The 23,346-nt window shown below is 46.7% G+C and overlaps 1 protein-coding gene and 1 long non-coding RNA gene across 6 annotated transcripts; one reads left to right on the top strand and one right to left on the bottom strand.

Moving 5' to 3' along the window:
* Nucleotides 1-583: 583 nt before the first annotated feature.
* On the top strand, nt 584-18,328 carry ERLIN2 (ER lipid raft associated 2). Of its 3 annotated transcripts, none has more exons than XM_003984787.6 (12): nt 584-740; nt 1,930-2,051; nt 3,565-3,646; nt 4,844-4,890; nt 6,760-6,821; nt 6,976-7,101; nt 10,930-11,003; nt 11,163-11,221; nt 11,757-11,848; nt 12,653-12,742; nt 14,419-14,498; nt 14,891-18,328. In XM_003984787.6, exons 2-12 carry the CDS (start codon nt 1,945-1,947, stop codon nt 15,083-15,085), a joined length of 1,014 nt encoding a protein of 337 aa, XP_003984836.1. In that variant the 5' UTR covers nt 584-740; nt 1,930-1,944; the 3' UTR covers nt 15,086-18,328. The 3 variants fall into 3 exon arrangements, with proteins under 3 accessions (XP_003984836.1, XP_006930788.1, XP_044911513.1); XM_006930726.5 differs by lacking the exon at nt 584-740 and adding an exon at nt 753-1,020; XM_045055578.1 differs by lacking the exon at nt 584-740 and adding an exon at nt 1,693-1,715.
* LOC109498852 lies at nt 9,630-23,280 on the bottom strand. 3 transcript variants are annotated; one of them, XR_002741707.2, is made up of 6 exons: nt 22,720-23,280; nt 21,999-22,109; nt 18,947-19,099; nt 13,405-13,487; nt 11,609-12,051; nt 9,630-9,800 (listed from the first exon to the last, which is right to left on the bottom strand). It is a non-coding gene; the product is annotated as an uncharacterized LOC109498852 (long non-coding RNA). The 3 variants fall into 3 exon arrangements; XR_006596521.1 differs by having other exon boundaries at nt 11,609-11,750; XR_006596522.1 differs by having other exon boundaries at nt 23,148-23,280.
* Nucleotides 23,281-23,346: the final 66 nt, after the last annotated feature.

Below are 23,346 nucleotides of genomic sequence, written 5' to 3'. Positions count from 1 at the left end.
TGTTATAAAGGCAGTTAAGCTCCCGAAGTTGACGGAGCGCAATGGAGGCTTTCATCCACCGTTACCCCCGCACCACACTGAGCTCAGGATCCTATTTACTAAAACTGGGATAACTCCTTTTTTGTCTACTGTATGGTGCTGTGGGGACCTCAAAGGCCAAGGCTCCTAGGAAAGCAATTCAAAATAGGGACTGTTTGTTGAAAACGACGTAAAGGTGCTAATCCACGCGTTAAAAGACGTGTTTCATTCACCGGTGCTACAGGAAAGCGCGAGCAGAGAGCTAGAATGGCTGCAACTCGCTGGTACCTGCCCCGAAAAATACACTTGACCTAATGGCAGGGCTGGGGGGGGGGGGGGGGCGGGGGGGAATCCAGGGCAAATTCCAAAGTCAAAACCTCGGAAAGCTACACGCTCAGTCACTCAGCACCCGCCGCTACTAGCGTCCTCCCGCGCGTCACTCTCCAGGCGCTCCGCACCTTCCCCGCCCTGGAAACCCTAACCAGAGGTCCCAACGGGCCGGACCAAGCCGAGGGCGCCCCCTGGCGCCCACGCGCGGGCACCGAACTCGGGGAGGGCGGGGGCGGAGCTGACGAGCTAAGAAGGCGGGAGTCTTCTCGCGTGAACTAAAGGCGTCATCGAGGCGACGGACCCGGAAGGAAGTAGCGTGTGGAGGGGCGTGGCGGTTTCTACGGTTGCACGGGGGGTTCGGACGAGTACGGAGCGCCTGGAGGGACAGCCTGGTACGCGGCCCCCGCCCCTTAGTGTGCGCACTGGGCCTTTTGGCGGCTCCCGGCCCGAGCTGATCAGCCGTTCTCCCGGGCTCGAACCCCAGCAGCCTCTCTCCCTCAGGAGCTAGAAAGCAACCCCTTTCTGTTTCGTCCCTTCCCCCTGAACCCCAGGGCGCTTGGGACGCGCGACCCTCTCTCGGAAGAGGGCAGGGAAGGGGCGCGATTTGGGAGCGGGGAGGAGGGCATCTGCAGAAAGGACACAGCTGCAGATCGGTAGCTGGAGTCCGCTACGGTAAAATAAGCGCCTTGCAGATGTCTGAGCCCTAGCTATGTTAGTCCTGGGAGGCAGAATCCACGCCCTGCACGGGTGGGCCCGGGCACGCCTGTGAACTTTGCTGTCAGTTACCATCGTTTTTCCAGATCCTTCGGTGTTCAGAAAATGAGTCTCTAGATGCCAGCTCTTTCTCATCCTGGTGCCTGGACCCAATTGGACCCAGGAGCCCATCTTCCCACCCTTGGGAACCCTCTTTCGTCTCTAACCGTGGGGCTTGGGGACCTGTCGGGTGCAAAGTGCCAGTCAAGTGTATGGGAGGGAGTGTAGAGCCCTCCCCCCTTTAGATCCAGAGGAATAACTGGGAAGGTGGACGAAAAGCCAGAGAATCCCATCATGGAATTCTGCTCACATGCTGTGTCTGTCGCTCCAGCATCTGGAAGGACTAAATAATGGTTTCTTTTGAAATGGCAGGCAATTAGGACTGGGAGGCTCTGACCAGAATTACATAGCCACAACTGCCTGTCATTTGACATCCTCTGTAATTTGGGCAACATACTGCAGCTGCCTCTCTTCCCTTTTACTAGCGTGAGTGGCTCCCGTGACAGCACATTCGTGTTCACAGGAAGAGAAGGCTGTGTTCTGAACGCTGCCCAATTGGCACTGGTTCTCTCTTGGGGCCCGGCTGTATCTGGAGCCACTGCCTCTCCAGCGAGGTGGGGAATATAATTCCACAGCTAAGGAAGGAGTGGGAATGTTGCCTGAGAACAGGGATGAAGAGAGTTGTAATCTAGCCTTGTGTTCATACTACAGCAGGCTGGATAGGAGCCACTTGCAGGGAGCCCAGCTTAGTAAGGTGCTCTCTCTGCTTGTCATAGCTTTTCTCCTGCATGTCGGACCACACACATTTTCTTGCCTCTTTTTCCCTAGGATAAAGGCTCACTGATGGCTCAGTTGGGAGCAGTTGTGGCTGTGGCTTCCAGTTTCTTTTGTGCGTCTCTTTTCTCAGCTGTGCACAAGATAGAAGAGGGACATATTGGGGTGTATTACAGGTAAGGAAGGGACAGGGAGAAGCTTGCAACTTCCTGTTAAATGACTTTGTTTCCTACTCACTGTCTAGCAGATTCTGTTGAATATCTGTGTACATTGAATAGAGGAATCTTTTAGACTGAGCTGTTGTGTCAGTGACCAGGGGAGGGGGGCATATACACACACGCTTATATACATACATAAATGTAAATATGAAACTTAGTAGTCTCAAGTTGATGCTGTGGACGGTGAATGATAAATGTGTATAGAGGTTTAGAGTTAAAATCCACAGGAAACCAGTGCTTGCAGGTTATCTCTGAAACCTCGTTTTCTCATATCCCCCTCCCGGCATCTTGGTGCCACAAGGTTACCTCCGATGAGCACCAGTTCTTGATGGCAACTTGAGCTAGCCTGATCTGCCAGTTTGTCCCCACTCTTTAAAATTAACGTTTCAGGCAAAATGAGAAATCCTGCAGATTGATACATAACCATTCAGGCAAGCGCTAGGATAGTGGTTCTTACAAGAAAGCTCCGTTGGGTAGCTGTTTTATTGCTCTTTTTAAAAAATATAATAATGTATTTTTTTTCCTTCATAATATAAAGCAAAGAAGCACTTACAAATCTTGGGTTGCTTTCCTTTCAGTAACCTCCATGACCAGGTTTTTTGCTTTAAGTCTTTATGAGCTCCTTCTTATATATGCTCAAGATGCCTATTCCTGGATTGCTGATAGCAAGTTCTAAAAGTCTCCTGGGGATCCACTCTCCCCTTTATTTCTCCCCACCTTCTGCTTATGTGTCCCCAAAAAAAGGCTTTTAACTTTGTTACCCTTTACATACAACTTGGTTATAAAGTAATGCTACCGCCTGAAAAATATTTGTAAATGATTTTTAACAATTTTTTAAACATTTTTATTTATTTTTGAGAGATAGAGACAGAGTGTGGTGGGGGGTGTGTGGGGCAGGGGCAGAGAGAGAGAGAGACACAGAATCCAAAGCAGGCTCCAGGCTCTGAGCTGTCAGCACAGAGCCCGACATGGGGCTCAAACTCATGAACCATGACATCATGACCTGAGCCAAAGTCGTATGCTTAACCGACAGAGCCACACAGGCGCCCCTTGTTTGTAAATGATTTTTAAAGCATTTCTTAAAATTATTCTTTTGATTGTTCGTGTCACTGGGATCCAGCATTAGTGCAATTAATTGATAAATGTGTTACTGGACTTAACTGCCCTCCTGGATTGCCACAAGCTCAACGGATATGACAGAGTTCCTCTTACGTTAAGTATTGCCAGGGATTCTGCCGTCTTTATTCCACTTGGCCCGTGTGCCTATTTTTCTTGCCACAAAAGCATAAATAATGGTTTTATGTTTTACCATCAGACTTTCTAGAATATTAGGGTCGAGTTGAGAGGAAGGGGTCTGTGGACATGGCTGAGGCACGTGGCACTCTATATGAAACGTTTTTGGGGCCGGTGCAAATAGTATTGATGTAATAGATACCTCTTGCTAAACTGCCTCTCTCTTCTTCCTCTGCAGAGGCGGTGCCCTACTGACTTCCACCAGTGGCCCTGGTTTCCATCTCATGCTCCCTTTCATCACATCATATAAGTCTGTGCAGGTATACTTGGCTTATGGGGTATGTTTGGACCACTGCAGATTTGGGGTGTTGACAAACGCGTGATTGTAATTACTTACCATTAGGTCAGTATAATGCCTTTCCAAGGAATCTCATACACACACACACACACACACACACACACACACGTACACACACATATATATGTGTATACATACATACGTACATGTGTATGTATATATGCACATGTTTATATACACGTATGCATATATGCATGTGTATGTGTACATATATGTATATGTATATGTGTATGTATATGTATATATATCTAATGGAGAATGAGGCTCCATGAACCATGTACTCTAGAGCTTTATTTGGTTGTTGAAATAGCTGGATGGGGTCATTGCCTTGGCCCAGCAGCCCCAGCTGGGAATTATTTCTTCACTTCAAGGTAAACCCAAAGAAGAATATGTTCTGAATGTATAGAAGGAAAAGTAGGGTGCGTGTGTCTGTGTGTTTTAAATCACAGGCTACCAAGATAAATAAAAATAAAACATGGTAAATTTGCTGGTTCTTATTTGAAATTCATAGATGTGAACATAATTTGGGGGGGCGGGCGGGGGGGGGGAGTTGGACTCAGTGAAGGGAAATGACATCTAAGTAGAAGTAGGATTAGTTATGACAGATCTAAAAGCCTGGCTAAGTTAGACTAGCCATCTTTGAAGTATGTCCAGCTAAGAGGAATAAGATTTAGAGAATGACTTTAAAACTAACCCAGGAAAATATCCCAGGATACCTCCTCAGCATTCTCCCTGTACATCACTTCTGCTATTTCCTCTGCTCGATGGTTTCTAGAGTGCATTTGTGCACATGACCTCACGAGTCTTACATTAAGACTGAGAACGGGCTGAGCCAAATAAAGAATCCGCTGTTTCAAGACTGGTAAAGGAAGAGACAGAGATAAACACAGGTCTTAGGACTCCTAATGCAGGGTCTTTTTTACTAAGTCATTACTAAGCTCATCTGTATGGTGATTCACTTACAGTGAAGGGGGGGTAGGTACCTTTGTTTGGGTGTCACACCCTATAAGTAAGGAGGATTAGGTGAAACATTCATGTTTAACAAGAGCAAAGCTCATCCCAGATAACTTCAAGGACCAGGCCATTTGGGATTCTAAAATGAAGTTACTTTACTTGTCACTGCCCATTTTACAGCATTTTATGTCTCCTCCATTTCTAGACCACACTGCAGACAGATGAGGTGAAGAACGTGCCTTGTGGGACTAGGTAAGGGCCCCGGGGTAAAGCAGTTACACCTGCAGCAACAGAAGGGCTGTCTGGCTGACTGCAGCAAGAGATAGCGAAAAGGGATGCATTCCTTCTTGGTAGTTTTACCAAGTTCCCCACCTCCTAGCTCCCTAGGCTCCAATTTGACTAGGTGGTGCAGTGCATCGGGGAAAATCATAGGAGGTCGACAGGTTTGGGAGAGCCTGGAATGCTGTGGTAAGTTTGGACTTTTTCTGTTGCAAGTGAAGATCCACTAAAGGCCTTCAGCAGGCAAATGACCCAATACAAGAAGATAGGTTTCGCATAACCAGCTATGGAGAATGTTTTAAAGGTAGGGGGAGGGGCGCCTGGGTGGCTCAGTCGGTTAAGCGGCCAACTTCGGCTCAGGTCATGATCTTACAGTTCGTGAGTTCAAGCCCCACATCAGGCTCTGTGCTGACAGCTCAGCCTGGAGCCTGCTTCGGATTCTGTGTCTCCCTCTCTCTCTGCTCCTCCTCCGCTTGCGCTCTCCCTGTGTCAAAAATAAACATCTAAAATAATAATAAAAAATAAATAAAAAGGTAGGGGGAGACCTCAGGGTCTGGTGATCCAAACAGAACACTGCTCTAGTGGTCTGCTTGGAAAGTAAAGGAGATCTAAATTGGACAGGGTGACAAACACCACCACAAGGAAACATGGGAGCAAATCCAGAATTAGGGCATCTCACGGGATAATGGGCCTGATCTCATCACAAGGAGGAGCTTTGGGTTGAAAAGGAGACTTAAAAGACATAAATGTGATGGATGGTGAGCCTTGATTAGAACCTGGTTCAAAAATACCAGCTATGAAAGACAGAGAAGGCCTGGATTCATCAGTTCGGGCTGCTATAACACAGCGCCACAGACTGGGTGGAAACTGGTGAAGCCTCTCTTTCTCATTTGCATGTGGTGGCTTTGCTGTGTGCTCACACGGCCTTTCCTCTGTACATGCAGGGAGAAAGATGTTTGGTGGCTGCCTTTTTTCGTTTACCACTCTAATTGGGTGAGCGCCCCACCCCTAAGCCCTCATAACCTTAATTACCACCTGAAAGGCCATCTCTCAATACAGTCATCTGGGGGTTTTGGAGTTTACACTTAAGGCTTTTTGGAGGGCACACACTTCAGTCCGCAGCAGGATCGAGTGAGGAAATTGGAATAAGGACTAGGTATCAGAGGCTGTTAAGGAATTCTTGCTAATTTTCTTAGGTTTGGGGATGGAGTTAGGACTACATAGGAGAATGTCATTACTCCTAGGTGAGTGTTGCTTACTAAAGTATGAAGGGGTAAAGAGTATCATGACTGCAACGTTGAAATGTTCAGCATAAAAAAGATCAATCAATAAGGTAAAATGTTAACAGTTTAGTGTTCGTGTATGGCCGTTAGTTGTACTATTCTTTTCACCGTTCCTGTATACCCAAAATTGTTTATAAAAACGAATATTTGCAGGGAAAGGGAAGGGCTGAACCAAAGTGAGGGTGGAGACCGTGAGAAATGGTGACCGGAAAATCCCACTGTGACCTTTAAGTTCTGAGAACACCTTGACTTTTCCCTGAAATTGATTGCTTCAGTCAAAAGGCATGGCAGATTCAAAAGATACAGACTATTCTTTTTCTTACTGGTACCCCCAAAAGTTTCATTTTTCTCCGTCTGGAGATATTTTTAGGAGGTGTGGTTTCTTGGGAGACTGTGTTCTTGCTCCAAACTTGGAAGATTCCTACTTGGAGATCCCTCCTGCCTTCTGACCTCCCGAGAACTCTTTCCTGCTAAGTCACACTTCTTACGCCATCGCCCTGGGACTGCACTATGTTCCAGAGCCTACTGGTGACTTCTCTGTCCCTTCTTCCTCCAACAGTGGTGGTGTAATGATCTACTTTGACAGAATTGAAGTGGTGAACTTCTTGGTCCCAAACGCAGGTACGTTTTCCCAGTTTCCCTTCTCCACCGGCTTACTTTGCCCAGCGTGTCCCCCCACACCAACCCCCCACCAGGGTCTGCTGCAGCACCTCAGGCAGTGGCGGGGGGTGGGGGGCTGCCTTTTCTTACCTTGCAATCCCACCCTCCCTCCCAGTGTATGACATAGTGAAGAACTACACTGCTGACTACGACAAGGCCCTCATCTTCAACAAGATCCACCACGAACTGAACCAGTTCTGCAGCGTGCATACGCTTCAGGAGGTCTACATCGAGCTCTTTGGTAAGGAAGCCTCTTCTGGCCATGGCATGCCTTGGCAGCTGTTCCCCCACCACCGACTTCCGAGCCACCGTAGGGCAGGATGGGTACGGGTAGACAGGAAGTGCAAGCCCAGTGCTCAGGAACCGGTCTGTGCTGATACAGCAGAAGGTCAAGAAGGCAGGTGAAGTTTGGGCACACAGATGACAGTGGACTGGAGGCCTCCTGGTCCACATCAGGGCTGGAATGGCAGTCCCTAAAACACCTGCTGTCCCTAAAACACCCTTCTGTAATAAGACAGGGTCAGTTCTCAAGCACCTGAGAGAGTATCCAACCCAGATTTTCAGATAAGGGTACTGAGTGAGGCCCAAAGAGACAAATGGCAGGGCTGAAGCTAGAACTCTTGCTTCACCTTGCTTCCCACCACACCACGCCGAATGCAGGGAAGCCAGGAAAGGCGAGGAGGACGGCAGGAGTCGCGTTTAATTCTGGAAGGGGGACAAGGACCATAGCTACTTAAAGTTCCCAGAGCTTTGTGGTGGTGGGTCTTTTTAACCCTATACCTGTAGGGATGAATAGGAAAATCCTTAAAAGAATCCACGTACTTAAGTGGATACCTTTTGTCCTCTTTAGCCACCAAAATAAACATAGTGTGACTATAGCAGCAAGGGAGGGAAACAGTTCAGTAATCCTTAAAGCTCTTTCGCAAGAAGCGTTCTGGTTCAGCTTGCTGCCGGAAGTGTTCTAGTAGCCGGTGCCAAAAGTAAATGATGGTACAGCTAGTCTTGATATGAGGACTAGACAGTGACTTTTCCCAGGAATCTTCTGAAAAAGGACCGTGCATGAGGACGTTTCAGAGTAGACAGGGGAGGAGCGCCTGGTGCTGCCGGAGACCGCGATCAGAGCCCCCTGCACACGGTGTTCCAGATTTGGGAAATCGTCAGAGTCACTTTCAATTTTTCTGCAGTAGGAAGTGAATCTAAATTCCCTTTAGAGGGTTTGGATTCAGCATGCTTTTACAAAAAATGCAGTAAGTTTGCCTTATTTTTTTCTTTTTTTTACCTCAAACTGATTAGCATTTTATAAAATATCATTACTTTTCTCTACAGCCACTGTTTTAGAACTTGTGCCATTAAATGAACATTTTAAAGCATTTGAAACAACAAAAGGCAAAGGAGTCTAATTTCCATGAAGAGAAAATGAAAATGTGACATCATTTTGCGTTAGAAAACTTCTTACTATCAAGGCGCCTGGCTGGCTAAGTCAGTGGAGCACGTGGCTCTTGATCTCAGGGTCATGGGTTCGGGCCCCACATTGGGGGTAGAGATTACTTAAAAATAAAATCTTCAAGATAAAGTAAAAAGAAAGAAAGAAAACTTACTGTCACAGAGATAAACTTAGTAGCTTAGTGAAGCTTCTTTTACAGAGAAGCTCAGGAAATATATTTGCTTTGAAATGTTTTTCTTTTTACAGTTAAGTCTTGGGGTGCCTGGGTGGCTCAGTCGCTTGAGCATCTGACTTTTGATTTTGGCTCAGCTCATGATCCCAGGGTTGTAGAATCAAGTCTCACGTCAGGCTCCATGCTTAGATTCTTAAGATTCTCTCTGTCTCCCTCTGCCCCTCTCCCTTGCTCATGCTCTCTCTCTTTCTCAAAAAATTAATTGATTAAAAAAATTAAGTCTTGGGAGATAACTGTCTTGCTTAGAATCTATTTGCATCTGTAAAGGAGAAATTCATGTCTCAAATTCCACTCGTTAGGCATGGAGGTTTTCTCCTGGTTCTGTCCTCTCAGGACTCAGCCCTGACTCAGCTTCGCAGCCTAATTCTCATCACTGCTTACCCTGCTGCGTCCTCTCTGCCCACTTTATAATTTTTTTTATGTTTTATTTTTTATATTTGAGAGAGAGACAGAGAGCGAGTAGGGGAGGGGCAGAGAGACAGAGACAGAATCTGAAGCAGGCTCCAGGCTCTGAGCTGTCCACACAGAGCCCAATGCAGGGCTTGAACTCACAAACCATGAGATCATGACCTGAACCGAAGTCGGACCCTTAACCGACTGAGCCACCCAGGCACCCCAGTCTGCCCACTTTATAAAAACATTACCTGGTACTTGCTCAGAAGTTGACCTGATTCAACCTCTTTGTGTAATGTAACCTAATCAGCATTTATCTGCAGAACTATAATGTGTAAACAACTTATTGGTATTGCTTTGATAATAAACCACCTTGCAAAATATTTCTTCCAGATTGTCCTAGAAAGTTACTAGCCCAAGACCACAGGTGTCCACTAATAAATGACAATGTTATTATTAACCTAGGGAGGGCACAGAACATCTCAAATTTGGTTGATCTACCTAAAATAGAAAATATGAAACGTGATGTTTATCTCCATCTGTCAAATTGTTAAACACATATCAGGTCTGAGGTGTTGCCTTTGGGGCATTTCTCCCTCACGCTGACAGGCTCATGAGAGCATATCCAGTCCATAGAAATGTTAAAATTCCTTGCTGACCGATATGACAGTTGAAGAAAGTGCCATTTTAGACCTAAAAATTAAAGCATAGTGACCAAACAGGTTTATTAGTTTGACTGCTAACTCGCTTGAGCACATCACTGAACCTCCATGGGCCTCCATTTGGGCATCTGTTAAAGGCATTTGCTGTTCCTCAGTGGCTCCTCTTTGGGCACAGGTGACCAAGAACGGCTACTTCAAGCAGGTGACAGCTGACAGTAATAAGAGAGGTGATTCAGTTCCGATGTCCCAGCCAGATTTCGAGGTTTCATGGAGTCTTCTCAGGGCCTTGCAGGGTCTTATAGAAGACCTCAGGAGGTGGGGGGGGGGGGGGGGGGGTGGAGCGGGGCAGGAAGAGAAGGTCCAGGCCAGAGAGGGCAGCTGTGGCCCCGCACGGTCACACCCAGAAGGGGCAACCAGTTAGAGCTCTTCCTAAACTTGCCTATGAAACGACTCCCATGTGAATTCTGACAGAGCAATCAGGGCCAAAGCAAACGACACATCAGAGGACTTGGGCTCATTTCCAGAACCATAAATTTTCATTTTCCCCTTGTGTTATTTGATGGGAGTTCTTAATGGAAATAGTCTTCCCTGGGGCTTTCCTTGACGTCAGAGTCTGTTTTTCTGGTAGAAACTTCTAAAATTACCAGATTTAATGTGCTTGGCTCCCTTCGAAATACCTAACACAGCCACTCCACCTTCCTTCCTCTTGAAAATGGGGGCCCGCCCTCTGTTTCGCTGCTGTTGTCTAGGGGAAGGCTGCTGCCTGACTCAAGAAATGTGCTAGAATTGTTGTTTGTACTTGTTCTTTTGAAAGCTCAGTTTCCTTTTGGGCAAGGTTGATATTTTCAACAGCCTCGGTGATTTTATCTGGAGGCCACAGGAAAAGGACACTCTTCCATCTAGCTTATGTAGAGGGGCCGCACAGGGATGTCACTTTGAAAAATGGGTGGCAGGGGACGCCTGGGTGGCTTAGTCATTTAAGCATCTGACTTCAGCTCAGGTCACGATCTTCTGGTTCATGAGTTCAAGTTCCATGTCTGGCTCTGTGCTGACAGCTCAGAGCCTGGAGCCTGCTTCAGATTCTGTGTCTCCCTCTCTCTCTGCCCCTCCCCCGCTCGTGCTCTGTCTCTCTCTCAAAAATAAATAAACATAAAAATTTTTTAAAAACAAGAAAGACGTGCAGGGTATCTTTAGATTTCTGGGCTCTGCCTTGGAAAGACCTTTGGCCTCTCAGGTGCATTCTTGAGCTGGCGTGTTAGTTTGTACTCTGCCCTCACACTTTCCTCCACCCTGCCTAAAAAACGTAACAACAACGTTTTCGGTCTTTCTTGATTCCAGATCAGATTGATGAAAATCTCAAGCTGGCTTTGCAACAGGACCTGACCTCCATGGCCCCCGGGCTCGTCATCCAAGTAAGCATGGCCACTGTGGGACACCCCCTGGTAAAGGTGTATCCCCCGCTCTTCCAAGGGATGTCCTTCTCGTGCAAGCAGATCAAGGGCTAGTGGCAGCTGCTCGGGTCCCTCACCACCCTCACCTTCCCATCAGGTGCTATTTTTATCCTTCCCCAGGCTGTGCGGGTGACAAAGCCCAATATACCCGAGGCGATCCGCAGAAACTACGAGTTGATGTGAGTATTCCCTCTGCCCAACCTGTACCCCCCACTCTGTCCCACACCCCTCACCTCATCCCATCCCAGAGTTAACCGAAGCCGTGCCACGCGTTTCTGCCCCTCCTTGAGTATTCGGCACAGCCCGCTGCACCATAAGATGGGGCCGGTGTGTCGCAACAGTCACCTGGGCTCCGGAGAAGCCCTTTCAAGCAGCAGTGCTTTGAAAAGAGCCAGGGGGCATTGTTTGTGCTTCATGGCTCGTGCCAGAGAAGATGGGAGGGAGAGGCGGTTCAGTGGGCAGGCAGGTGCTTTTTACCTAAGTAAGTTATGCTTTACTTCTCACAAATGAGTTATCTGGGAGGAGAAAGAGAGCCGCGTTACTGCCTGCAACAGATCTGCTCTTACTTGGGACAGGGAACAGCCTTCCAGGCGAGAGTGAGAAAGCCAGGTTTGCCTCTCCTCAGCAGAAGTTTGGTTCCTCCGCGGGACAGTGAAGTTCCTCGGAAGCGTTTTCAGCAGCCGCCTCACGGCTGCATACTGTTCTTCCCTTCAGGGAAAGCGAGAAGACAAAGCTGCTCATTGCAGCCCAGAAACAGAAGGTGGTGGAGAAGGAAGCTGAGACAGAGCGCAAGAAGGCCCTGATCGGTCTGGATGTGGTTCTGGGATCCCCTCTCAGGGCGGAAGGGCTGGGGAAGGCGGGCAGCTGGCGAGGAAGCCTGGGGCGCGGTTAGGTCACATGGTCCTGCAAACCCTGGCCGCGCACAGGAGCGGCACTTGTACTCCCGGAAGCGACGCTGAAATTGTCAGATGGTGGGCAGGGCCGGTGAGCTTTGAGTCTCCCCCTATCTCTGAAATGAAAGGATCCCTTCCTAGTTAATTCTTAATCGATAATAGTAGTAGCTAATACTTCTCAAGCACCTACCATGAGCCGTGCACTTTTCTAAGCACTTACATGTGACTCGTCTCCTCACAAGCACGAAGGGACTAATTAACGTGCCCAGTGTCATATGGCAAGTAAGTGGTGGAAATGGGGTTCACCCGCAGAGACCCTGGCCAGAACCCAGCTCCTAACCTCTGCACTAGATCATCAACGACTACTGACTGCTTCCCAGAGTCAAGTGGCAGGAAGAACCTTTTTAGACACTACCGTATTCCTTAAAATACTCTTTTGGGAGAAACACCCCTGTGACTTAGGAGAGAGGTTGGGACTCATTCCTCGCTTTCGTGGGAGGGCCCAGGTCTCCCGGCTGACTGTCTCGTGCCGATGTCGGGGTACTGCACTCACAGGTGCAGTCCACATGTGCCCGCCGTGGTCACCCTCTGGGGCCCTCCCTCTGAACACATCCGCATCCCCGCATCAGGGACTCTGATCACAGGAAGGGTGGGATTTAGTCTAGCCTGTGAGATATCCATAGTGCTCTAAGCCTTTTCTCAACATCGTCACTACAGAGGCAGAAAAAGTGGCTCAGGTGGCAGAAATCACCTACGGGCAGAAGGTGATGGAGAAGGAGACCGAGAAAAAGATTTCGGAAATTGAAGGTGAGCAAAGCTGAAATGAGTGCCTGAGTTTTCCTCACGCCCCACTGTGTGGCTGGGTGGGGGTGGGGTCGGGAGAGCCCTTTCCTTGGCTCTTTAACCTTTGTTCTAAGATGTCCTGATTTCTTTGGAAAATTCCTTTTTCTCTGTGCTTTGACTCAAGTTTGGGGGAGATTTGGGCCAGGCTGGCATATGTTTTCCACTTCAGAGAGCGTTCATTCATTCAACAAATGTCCATGTAGTGCTGTTAGGTGCTCTCGGGTGAGGAGTAAGAAAAAGGGAAATTGTGTAAATCCCTGCTGTCTGGCAAGGGTCTCAGTGGCAGTGAACTCAGAGGCTAGGCCAGAACAGCCCCTCCTCGTGCCGTGCCTACCCCCCACAGCTGTGGCTTCTAAGTCTGCTCTCAGTATCCCTATGGTAGATACTGAGGCAGGTCTGAAAAAGACACCTTTTCGGTACCAACAACACTGGAGCCGGAGAAAAGTGTTTTCTTGACTGGCTTTTCTGAATATTATTCACCTTCAGTTCCCTGCCCCTAAGCCCTCAGCTCATCCCCACCACCTGCCCTTTCCTTCACGTGGTGCCATATTTATATCAGGCAAATTCTAGGACAAAAATAGGACCTCGAGCCCCAGCTTCGAAATGCCATGTCAACTTGTACTCACCATGGGGCTCTCAGGCTTTGCAGGGGCCCAGTGAGGAGCCAGCTGGGATTTTACAGGCCAGCAGTTCCTTGTTAGGGAGCTCTCTGCAAAACAACGCATTTTTATTTCTTATAAAAACATGTCATCAGGTGCTAGGACCACTTGAGTGGGCCCCATGCAGCCAGCGCCCCTGCCAGACTGCGCACTCTTTCCGCCCGGGGCCGTGCTGGGGGTGTGCAGTAAGAACCCACCCACAGGCTGACCTTTCTTCCAGGCTTTTTGCTACAGATATTACACGAGGCTGGCTGCATTCCCAAGGCAAGGGAGCAAGCATCAAAAGTTTTGCATCAGCTTGACAGAAAGCTGGTCTCAGCAGATTAAGGAAGTGTTTTGCTTGCATGGTGGAAGTTTAAGTAGGTCTTCATCCAAACAGGTGTTAGTCTGGACCATGGCATGGACTTCTCTTGTTGGGAGTTGTGCCAGCTTAACCGGTGTTAACTAGAATCTTTTTGAAATGGTCAGTGGAAATAAAAGAGAAATGAAGGTGGAGAGGGACCGAGCTGTATCATGTTCGTGGCATCCAGGTTTAGGGGGAGCCACTTCTGGCTGTCTTTAGAGCCTTCTTTGGGCTCCTCGCGCTCTTGCTGTGCAGCACAAGAGGGGTGAAGTGGCACCCCACCCGTCTTCCCAGACGCAGAGCGACAAGGACTCAGCCTGTGGACACAGGAAGTGTCCCTTGGCAGCACTTTTCCGAGACTGCCTTCGTAAGTGTCGCTGGGCATAGCAACAGACGTGCTCAGAGTTGGTCCCCACTACCCGGAGATGCCTTCAAAGCATTTTTCACCCATGGTTGATTTTCACAACGACTTGTGAAGTAGGAAAAAATGCCTCTTTCCACCATTTCACGGAACAGGAAACCAAACCACAGAGAGAAAAGAGCAGTCTCCCAAGGTCACAGAGGCAACCAGGGGAACGTCACAGGGCCCAGGGTTCTGGTAACGTCTACACTGCAGTTCACTGCGTTCTTGCCCTCAGATGCTGCCTTTCTGGCCCGGGAGAAGGCAAAGGCTGATGCCGAGTGCTACACCGCTATGAAAATCGCTGAAGCAAACAAGGTAAAGCCCAATGTACCTGGTGACGAGAGGGTGTATTTGGCTTTGGGCTGATGTGGTTTGAGAGCTCGTGATGTTGGATGGCCACTGCCACCAAAGCCCCTCCTAGCCAGACGTGCTGGCTGCCGTGCTGTGTGGGCCTGGTGCTCCCCTGTTCCTTAGCCGTGCCTCAATAGAAGCTCAGTTGTCGTGCTAAACCCAGAAACTCCCTAAAACTCCCTTGCAGCTGTGACCTTGGAAATCAGTACCCGTTACTAACAGAACAGTGAGACCAGGAAGGGGTAGGGAAGGCACATTTCTTCGACAAAGACCCTCTCCTTGTGAAAAGTGAAGGGTGCCACCCAGAGTTTTCTCGAATCTGCTTCCACATAGCCGCCTTTCCTTTTATCCTACAGCTGAAGCTGACCCCTGAGTATTTGCAGCTGATGAAGTACAAAGCCATTGCTTCCAACAGCAAGATTTACTTTGGCAAAGACATCCCGAACATGTTCATGGACTCCGCAGGCGGTCTGGGCAAGCAGTTCGAGGGGCTAGCTGACAAGCTGAGTTTCGATGATGACCCCTTGGAAGCAGACCCTGAGGAGAATTGAAATTTTTGTATACGACCTCAAATGACACTTAAAAGAGATCTTTATTTTTGAATGATGAACCAGGATGCTCCTCCCTCCCACATTACCTGCCTTGACTCTCTCCCACATTCGGTGGTGAAAAAAAAGAAGAAATGGATTTAAATAGATCCCCTCCCTGGGAAGGACGGGAAGGGGTTGATGATTTGGGGTTTTATTCAGGTAAGTGGGTCAGATGACTTCTGTTAAGACTGGGAAACCATGGCTTTGACCTTTGCCCTCTAGACACTAATTTTAGCCCTTTGAAGCAGATTTAAGGAGGGACTCAGTCATTACAGAGTGGGAGAAACGTAGGGTGTTGCCTCCAGGTGATCTGATTTCCCTTATTTGGGAAAACGGGGTCCAGTTTTCTCGCCCCTGCCTCCAAGGTGGGAGACACCTGGGGGTGAGGCCCAGCAACTGAGCAAACGTGTGCTTTTGAGTTTGCCAGCAGAGCTGCGGGGGGACAGCTGCAGGGGATGTTGGGCTTTGCTGGCATTTCTCTCGGGGCGTCTGTGAGTCACGTTGGCACGCTTTTCCGGAGTCCTCTTAAGGAAGAACCTGAGCTGTCAGCTCTGCAGACCTTTCTGTCCACTGCCCTCCTTGCCCCAGGGCTCAAACAGCGGTGGTTTCCAACTACATTCCAGAGTCAGGCTTTGGGCACCACCACACGCTTCTTTTTAAAACTTTTCACGTGTTCTGTGATTTGGTTTTTTCCTCTCACGTCTGTTCATTGAATCCACTCGGCATCAGGAAGACAGGAACAAACAACCCAAGTGTCTTAATAGCTGCTGACATGGGGTCGTCATCTCTCTCAGCCACCGTGCTTGGCAAACTGCGTATGTTCCTTGAGATCACGTGTCTTTTCTATTGTGGGGATTCTACCTTGAAGAGCTCCTGTGGGGGAGGAGGACGGTCCCCTGGAAGATCTCCTAGTCATAATGCTTCTAGCTTGTGCTGGCATTAGTCTGACGCAGCGATAAAAAGGGAGCCCATTCTCTAAGTAGCACGTGTTTTTAAATCTAAGGCACTGACAGCCACACGGGTCAGACTGAGTGCTAAATCTCCAGAGACAGCGATGGGGGTACATGCCCGAGGCCCTGCCCTGGCCCCTGGGTTGGAAGGGCTGCATCAAAATCTGTTCAAATGTTTGAGTTTGGTTTTAGTTTTGTTTTTGTTTTTCCATTTCTAAGTAGGAAAAATTTGAGTCACTCTGGGAGATTTGGGATGGAGGAGAACAAACATGAAAGAAAGGTTTTCTTCTATCCTGAAACGGGGCGTGGAGTGGCGTTCAGCTTATGTAGCCCACGAGTCGTGCACCAGATCGTTAGGTTGTCTCGAGTTAACTTGCAGACACGTTGGTATTCTCCATGACAAGCTCTGGTTGAGGATTCAGCCTTGTTATTAGCCTCCCCCCCCTCCCCCCGCCACCAAAGAAACTACCACTGTACCCCCTCAGCGATACTATGAATGATACTTTCTGGCACGGATCCCCACTTCATTTTTGATCCCATGCCCAGACCTGGTTTATCGAACGGCCCCAAAATTCGGGCCAGCTTGCTCCCAAGTAGCACCAGGCTTGTCTAGGGTCCTGGGAACAATCAGCCTGCTTAGGTAGAAACAAAATGTGAACTCCTCTGAAATGCTGCCCTTCTCTGTTCTTATCTCTGGGACTTAGAATTTTCAAACCACTGGTCCTGGTCACACTTTGTGCAAGCAACCACATGTTTGTGGGAATGATGGGTTTTAATGTGCTCACAGGCGCTTGCAGAAGACAGTCAGTCTCCCGAGGCCAACAGGGTAACCGTCATTAAGATATACTCACCCTCCTCCATTTCGGTGCCATTGATCCCTTGTTAGGAGCAACAGGACACATGACATCCAGCATCCCCAGTTTTCATATTTGTCAGCTCCCCCTACCCTGAGACTTGCCGCCTCGGCCTCAGAAAACGCTACATTAACAGAACCCAAGGCAAGGATGTCTCAGCCTCTGAACAGTACGTTTGCTCAGGTTCTTAACTTGAAAGTCTCCCTAATACCAACATTCTGTGATAGTTTGTCCCTTGCACTAGATACACTTTAACCACAACAGAGCCTCAGTAAAGTCTGCTGCACCTGCCCCCCTCACTGCTAATGTTGCTTCCTCTTTAACCACAAAGTATAAATGTTGCAGTAGCCCTCGGTTCAAATTCAACGGTTATCTATAACCTGCCTAAATGGTGAAATCATGGAGGTCAGCGGTTTCCTCAGCATGGGACTAACCAGTCTGTCTGTGCGACTTAGTTTCTTTAACACTCACTAGAAAATCCGATCTTAAAACATTTGAGTTCTAAACATGTAAAATGTGACAGCCTACAATTTTGTAGGCAGCAAAGTCATGGCTGCTATTTATAAATGGAACTTCTATCAAAATAAGTAACTGTTTATAAAATTCAGTTTTTGTAGGATTTTCCAAGGAAAAGTCACCTTGGCTGAATGTTTCTCACTAAACTTTACAGAAGTGGTTCATATTCGGTACTGTTTTTAATCACTTTTTTAATATAAGGACAGAATATTTGCAAGGAAGCCAAAGTTTGTTAATAATTTTTATAAGACTAAAATAACATAAATCTGAAGGTAACTGTGGTCATATTAAGTTGAAGGAGGAAAAAAATTGACAATTGTAGCACTATATTGATCCAAAAAAAGTTGTTTTATACATGATCTGTTGTAATTTCTATGGGTATGTGTATCTTTCAGCATTGATAACTTTGCCATTTACAGAGAGTAAGTAGTGAAAGTAAGATCACCGTATTTACTGACTTCTCTAAGTTTGATTGAAGATAAACCTCCCTCAGTTGAAAATAAACCTGTATCTTGGCTAGTGGCTGCTCTGTGTCCATGAACTTAACCTCTACTTTAGTGCTCAGTAGGATTCTAGCCACGGTTTCTATTGCTTCCTTAGAAAAGAGTTAATAGCCAATCAGTTTGCGTTTGTATTTCCATTTCTGTGTAAGCTGGTAATTGAATAGTCAAACAAACTCTACTTTGAAAGAGCCCCAACAGTTTAATGACCCCCTTTGTAAATGAGAAATGATTCTTGTTATATTAATAACTCTATAAATTATATGCTGGATTAATTGCCTTAGGTTGATAGCTGGAGGAATTGTTTTAGACAACACTAAAGGTGTGAATTTATATCTGAGTTTTATTTTCAGTCTTGCTAAATAAAACAAGTCTTTGTATTTACTTTTTATTTTTTTTAACGTTTATTCATTTTTGAGAGAGAGCACAAGCAGAGGAGGGGAAGAAGAGAGGGAGACACAGAATCCGAGGCAGGCTCCAGGCTCTGAGCTGTCAGCACAGAGCCCGACATGGGGCTCAAACCCACAAACAGTGAGATCATGACCTGAGCTGAAGTCAGGCACTTAACTGACTGAGCCACCCAGGTGCCCCTGTATTTACTTCTTTGTTAAAGTGAAATTCAGCAATAGCTAATGTTAGGATAGGTGATATAAAGAAATAAAACTAGTGGGGCACCTGGGTGGCTCAATAGGTTGAGAATCTGAGTCTTGATTTTGGCTCAGGTCATGACCCCAGATTCATGATGGGATCAAGGCCCTTCTGGCTCTGCTGAGCATGGAGCCTGCTTAGGATTCATATTCTCTCTCTCTCTCTCTCTCTCTCTCTCTCTCTCTCTCTCTTTCTCTCTCTCCCTCCCTCCCTCCCTCCTTCCCTCCCTCCCCCCACCCCCTCACTTGTATGTGCTTTCTCTCTCTCAAAAGTAAACTTTAAAAAATATATATATCCATAAATATATTCAGACGAATACCCCCATCATCAATGTAGAAACAGTAAACAACTAACCTGTAAACTTGGCATGATTCTGGGTAGGTGCTGTAGAGGTTGCTGATTTTAAAGAATCCGTAGCGGCTGCACTTCCTTAAGCCAAAACTCATTTTGATATTAATTTAGTGAGAAAGTCACAGTCTCTACTCCGGAAAGCCGCCCAGCCTAAGGCTGCCAAACAAAATACAGGGTGCTCCGTTCAGTCTGAATTTCACATGAACAACTAATAATTTTTAGTGTAAGGATGTCTCAAACACTGCATGAGACACACTAAAAAAATATTATTTATATGAAATGCACACTTAACTGGATATCCTATATTTTTATTTGCCAAACTTGGCAACCCTAGCCCAGGCTTTCTGAGTTTTTTTTTGTTTTTTTTTAATGATGCTCCCAAACTTTTTCTATTGGTTTGAGAGCTGCTACGCAAATACTATGAACTTACAATTGAACAGGTAAGTTAAGAATGTAGTTACTGGCATTAGACTGCCATGATTTAGATCCCTGCTCTACCATTTTTTAGGTGTATGGCCTTAAATTCTTTAACCTCTCTGAGCCTCAGTTTCCTCATCTATAAAATGGGGTGAGTGGAGGAAATGAAATAACGCATGTGAAGGGGTTAGCACTGTGCCTACTGTGGGTAAGTGCTCAGAAATAACATTTTCAATCATTTGGAAAAACAGGCCTAGGAAGCATACAACTATAAAGTGGGTACCACTATAAGATTACAGACTGCCCGGCACAGAGAGGGAAAGGGGAACAATATTAGAATGCAGCAAACAGTATTAAGAATACAGCTTCTACAGAAATGGCATATGTAAAAAGTAAGTAGGTTTGGTCCTGTGGAGAACTCCCAGTTCTCTGATTTAAAAACAGTTGAGGTGGGGCACCTGGGTGGCTCGGTCAGTAGTGAGCATCTGACTCTGGCTCATGTCATGATCTCTTGGTTCGTGCATTTGAGCCCCGCTTTGGGCTCTGCGCTGAGCTGAGCCTGGAGGCTGCTTCGGATTCCCGATCTCCCTCTCTCTCTGCCCTTCCCACGCACAAGCTCTGTATCTCTCATAAATAAAATAAGACATTAAAAAATTTTTTTAATAAAAAATAAAAAGAGTTGAGGAGGCTAGCAAAGCAAAATGCTAAGACCAAAATGTAAAAAGTAAGAAAATAAAGCCCATGGGTTGACCCCATAAAAGGCATAAGGGGAATTTAGCGACTTCACATTCATAGAAGTTGCATAATGGTTGGCTAGGTATCCTCTAGCTCCCCAGAGACCAGAGAAGAGGAAATTAGTTTGCAGAATGAAGTATTTTTTAAAAGATTCTACTTGAGATAAGACCGGCTAAAATTTGAAATCCAGAAAAGTAGTTGTGTGCAAATAGGAAATAAATCCAGGGATTAACATGAATAACATTTTCTCTGATGCTTTTCAAAAATTGGGGAGATTCTATGCTGTTTGGAGGGTTTAAATGTCATTCTAATTCTGTAGGAAAGATCAAATGATCTCTAAAGGTCCTCCCTAGGTCTGTGGTTCTAGAATCTATATTCACATTCCAAAAGCCAAATGTGACAGTATGTTTGCTGAGGGATTGTTGTCATGGTTTCTCTACCTCAATTCATTTAAACTGGGGCACAGACATCACTTCTCCATTTCTCTTTAGAGCCAAGTAACCAGGCAACATTAATTTTCTATTATTTTATCTCTTTTTATCCCCGAAAGAATCACAGTATGTGCAGAAGGAAACAGTTTTAAAATCCATGAATGCATTTCCCATAATTCAGGGCCTCAGACTATAGAGGTGAATGTTTTAAACACTTGATGGCCTTTAGGATGAATAAGTATACTAGATTTTTATAAAATTATATAATCTGTTCCTCTGGGTATTTGGCTTTTTAATCTTTCTCTTCTCCCCTTTATCCTTGCAAACTGTCAGAGCAATGTAAAGACAGTTGCTGGTGATGATGTGATTGTGGGCTTCCATTTTTTAAGGATTAGGTGGTAGGGAAGAATGAAAGGTTAAATAAATTACATGGTTGATGTCCCAGAAAGAGGAAGAGAAGAAATTAAAAAGGAAAACCAGGAGAAAAAAGTGGAATACAATTCATTCAAAAGCATAGCTAAGAAGTAAAGAAATTGGAAAATGTGAAATGATGAGACCAGGGTCACCTTGATCTTTTTGCCTTTACTTCCATTTATTTCCGTAGGGTTATAGAAGGTTAGCGATGAAAAGCATCTTAGAAATGAATCCGTAGTAAAGCCTGTCTTACTCATCCTGGTCTCCCCAAAGGTACCTTTACAGAGAAATGCCTCAATAAATGTTGACTGAATAGATAAGAAGGGTGGGGGAACTCACATGTGTTGAACGTTTTTGCACTCGCTTTGGCAGAGCACTCTACTAAGGGTGTTAACACGTTATCTTGATTGATCCCCCCCCTGCAGCTCTGAAGGAGATTGTGACTCCATTTTATAAAAGAAAAACTAAGAACTTCAGTAACTTATCCAAGATGCCAGTTCAACAATGAAACCAAAATTCGGCGTGTCAATCCTGTGCCACCACTACCCAATCTTGGCACCACTATCCTTATTAACTTGAAAGTTCAAATCACTCTCCTGATGCCTTTTTGGGAGCCATGCACACATTCAACAGCGGAGGCCGGGGTGGGGGAGGTTGACCTTAGAATTCAAAGACGACACCTGACCTATGAAGTTACTCCTGCTTGTTATCGTAACAACCTATCACCTGGATTATACATCCTTTAGCTCTGATGAGGTGTTTATGGTTTTTTTAAATGTTTTCCAAATAGCGTGTCACTTTATGTCAGGTTCACCCAATGCTTCCTCTATACATCTCTTCAACATGATCTCCATCACTGTAATCCCTTTTGTTTCACCAGTGACCACTGCCTAGCCCCAGACCTTTCAACTCCATATCTCTAGAGCAAAGGTCTATTATGTACACACCATGAATAATTATTCTAGTCATTTTTTAAATTTTTATCATTTTGTCAGGAGTAGAAATTATCAAGTCCAGAGCCATTTTGACAACCCTAATTTACAGATACCCCCAGTTACCTGTAAACAGAAACTTCTCCCAAAGTAGTTCTTGATGGCAAGCACCCTCAGTTCTGCTCAAAGTGATTTTCCGGAACACAACATATGAAATTTTATCTCAGTTCCTGGGGTCTGGGGAGATGGTAATAGAAGAAAGAATATTGCCCTTTATTTCCTGAAGATTTGAAGTAAGCCCAATCACCCCAAGACAACCTGGGGGACGCACTTTGGCCCTTTCTCCAACATAATAGCGTCCCACTCCATCCAGTTGAAACGTTTGAGAATCTTTAAACAGTACAGCCAAAAGCACTTTCCGTAACAGAATTCTCTCTACCTACCCACAGCACCTACTATTTCACCATCTATTAAACTTCGTATTTTACTGTGTTAGCCTTTACATTGTTTGGCTCCTCGCCATGTTTATGACCTTCACACTGCCCAGAGCTGGACACACAAGGACACTCAAGACTGGACTGAATGTGTGCGGAGCTCATGCTAGGCGGTCCAAGGCCACCTGTGCCCTCTGATAAGGCAGCGCTACCGCAGGTGGTCACCAATCTCTTGAAATAATAGATAGCCCGAACTGGGGCATGCGGTAAGTCAAAACTCTGCACCGGGTTTTGTAAATTACGTACGCTTAAAAAGATCTCAGTAAGGTTTCCTATTGGTTACATACCGAAACCTTACCTTGGAGGTACTGGGTTTTAACGTGGTGTCTAATGTATTCATTAAAATGTCTTACTTTTTCTGCGCCTATTGGTAATTCTTTGAATACATGTGTGGATCGCATCATATTGCTATTTGACAGCACTGGTGACAAGGATGACAAGAATAACCATATAATTGAATCGTGCCGTTTCCTCCAGAAACTGTTTTCTGTCTCTTAAGGGTTCCTCACGAGCCTCATCTGAGACACCGGCAGCCATGTCTCCGGCTCTAGCAGCTTCGAACCCTGGTCCCCGCGCTCAGAAATCTTAGCTCACAGCTCTCTCAACGCCAGGGACCAGCAAAAATGTGGGTCTTTTAGAAAGGAACCAGGACCCCGGAACAGGCCGCGTTTTTTGCGTCAAGAAGCTCCCGCGGGGACGGGGACCGTGGCTCAGGAAGGAGGACTGGCAAGGCTTGCCAGGGGGCACCGGAACCACGTCAGGCCGGCCTCCCCACACCCACCTCCCGCCTCCCGAGCGCCGCCTCCAGAGCGGGGCCAGGCTGTCCCCAGTAAGGCCGGGGACGACCTCCCCAAGATGGCCGCCGCGGCGGGGTGGGGCCTCCCGCCACACTGCCCCCGTCCCGCCCCCGCCTTGCCCGGTGTCGATTGGGTGAGACGACTCAGTGGTGAGCTGCGATTGGGTCACACCAGACGTGAACT

Source organism: Felis catus, chromosome B1, assembly GCF_018350175.1.
Source record: "Felis catus isolate Fca126 chromosome B1, F.catus_Fca126_mat1.0, whole genome shotgun sequence".
NCBI classification, from domain to species: Eukaryota; Metazoa; Chordata; class Mammalia; order Carnivora; family Felidae; genus Felis; species Felis catus.
The sequence above is the reverse complement of the archived record's forward strand: the minus strand, read 5'-3'. Positions and strand labels throughout refer to the sequence as shown.

What these genes read in the sequence shown, in the direction of transcription:
- ERLIN2 (XM_003984787.6), top strand. Translation starts at nt 1,945, where the DNA reads ATGGCTCAGTTGGGAGCAGTTGTGGCTGTGGCTTCCAGTTTCTTTTGT. An exon ending in AACGTGCCTTGTGGGACTAG is followed by an intron (nt 4,891 to 6,759) that starts GTAAGGGCCCCG and finishes TTCCTCCAACAG; the next exon opens with TGGTGGTGTAATGATCTACT. An exon ending in AAATCGCTGAAGCAAACAAG is followed by an intron (nt 14,499 to 14,890) that starts GTAAAGCCCAAT and finishes TTTATCCTACAG; the next exon opens with CTGAAGCTGACCCCTGAGTA.